At 46.8% G+C, this 817-nt stretch overlaps 1 protein-coding gene across 1 annotated transcript in view; it reads right to left on the bottom strand.

Annotated features, from left to right (window-relative positions):
- Positions 1 to 817, bottom strand: part of MGAT5 (alpha-1,6-mannosylglycoprotein 6-beta-N-acetylglucosaminyltransferase) — a 416629-nt gene that overhangs the window by 15599 nt on the left and 400213 nt on the right. The window contains exon 14 of the mRNA XM_045287418.1: positions 11 to 85. Coding sequence (XP_045143353.1) covers positions 11 to 85 — 75 coding nt within the window. The remainder of the gene's footprint in view (positions 1 to 10; positions 86 to 817) is intronic.

Below are 817 nucleotides of genomic sequence, written 5' to 3'. Positions count from 1 at the left end.
AGAGCCTTACCTGTTTCTCAATGAACGCGTTGATTCTCTGCAGCATCCCCTCGCAGGTGAATTCATACGGCATGTATGGCTCAATCTATGGAAACAGAACACGGATCCGTGAGCGAGGGGAAGACCAGAGGGCATTCGTCAATCGCTCACGTACACTGATACACTCAACCAACACACATGGAAGTGCCAGAGTGTAGACTTCGCGGCTTATGGGACCCTAAACAAGCTACCTACCATTTCTTAAACCTCAGGTGTAAGGTGGTGATAGAAGACCACCCTTTTAAAATAGTGAAGATGTTATCATTTTAAAAGATGAAGTGCCCCGTTCAATGTCTGGCGCATAGTACGCTTTTAACAAAAAATAAGAAATACCTCCTTATTACTTGCTAGGAGGTCAAGTCCCTGGGTCAGGGCCCGTGGCGTTGCTCACTTATCCGGGCCCTGAGTTCAGTGTGGCACTCACAGAAACCTGGGAAGTGCTTGCTGAGTGAACGATCACTCGCCTGACAAAGGCACGTGTGCAATACTTTAGGGATGCATGACAGTGCCAAACGCACGGGTCTGTGTTGGGACACGAGGCTAACAATGTACCCAAGGGATTCATAATACAAACACAGAGATGGAAAATACGTCACAGAGAGTTTACACCTCAATGGTTCTGGGAGGCCAGCAGGTCAAAGTAGGCTTCTACCAAAGCAAAGGTCAGATATCATAAATTCTACCCAAGCCAAAGGCCAGGTATTTAAATTCTACCAAGCCAAAGGCCAGGTAGTATAATTCCACCAAGTCAAAGGCCAGGTAGTATAATTCTACCAAG

The sequence above is a fragment of the Echinops telfairi genome, unplaced genomic scaffold, assembly GCF_000313985.2.
Source record: "Echinops telfairi isolate 266 unplaced genomic scaffold, ASM31398v2 ScPeMD7_15;HRSCAF=58, whole genome shotgun sequence".
Taxonomy (NCBI): domain Eukaryota; kingdom Metazoa; phylum Chordata; class Mammalia; order Afrosoricida; family Tenrecidae; genus Echinops; species Echinops telfairi.
This window is presented reverse-complemented; position numbering and strand designations above follow the sequence as displayed.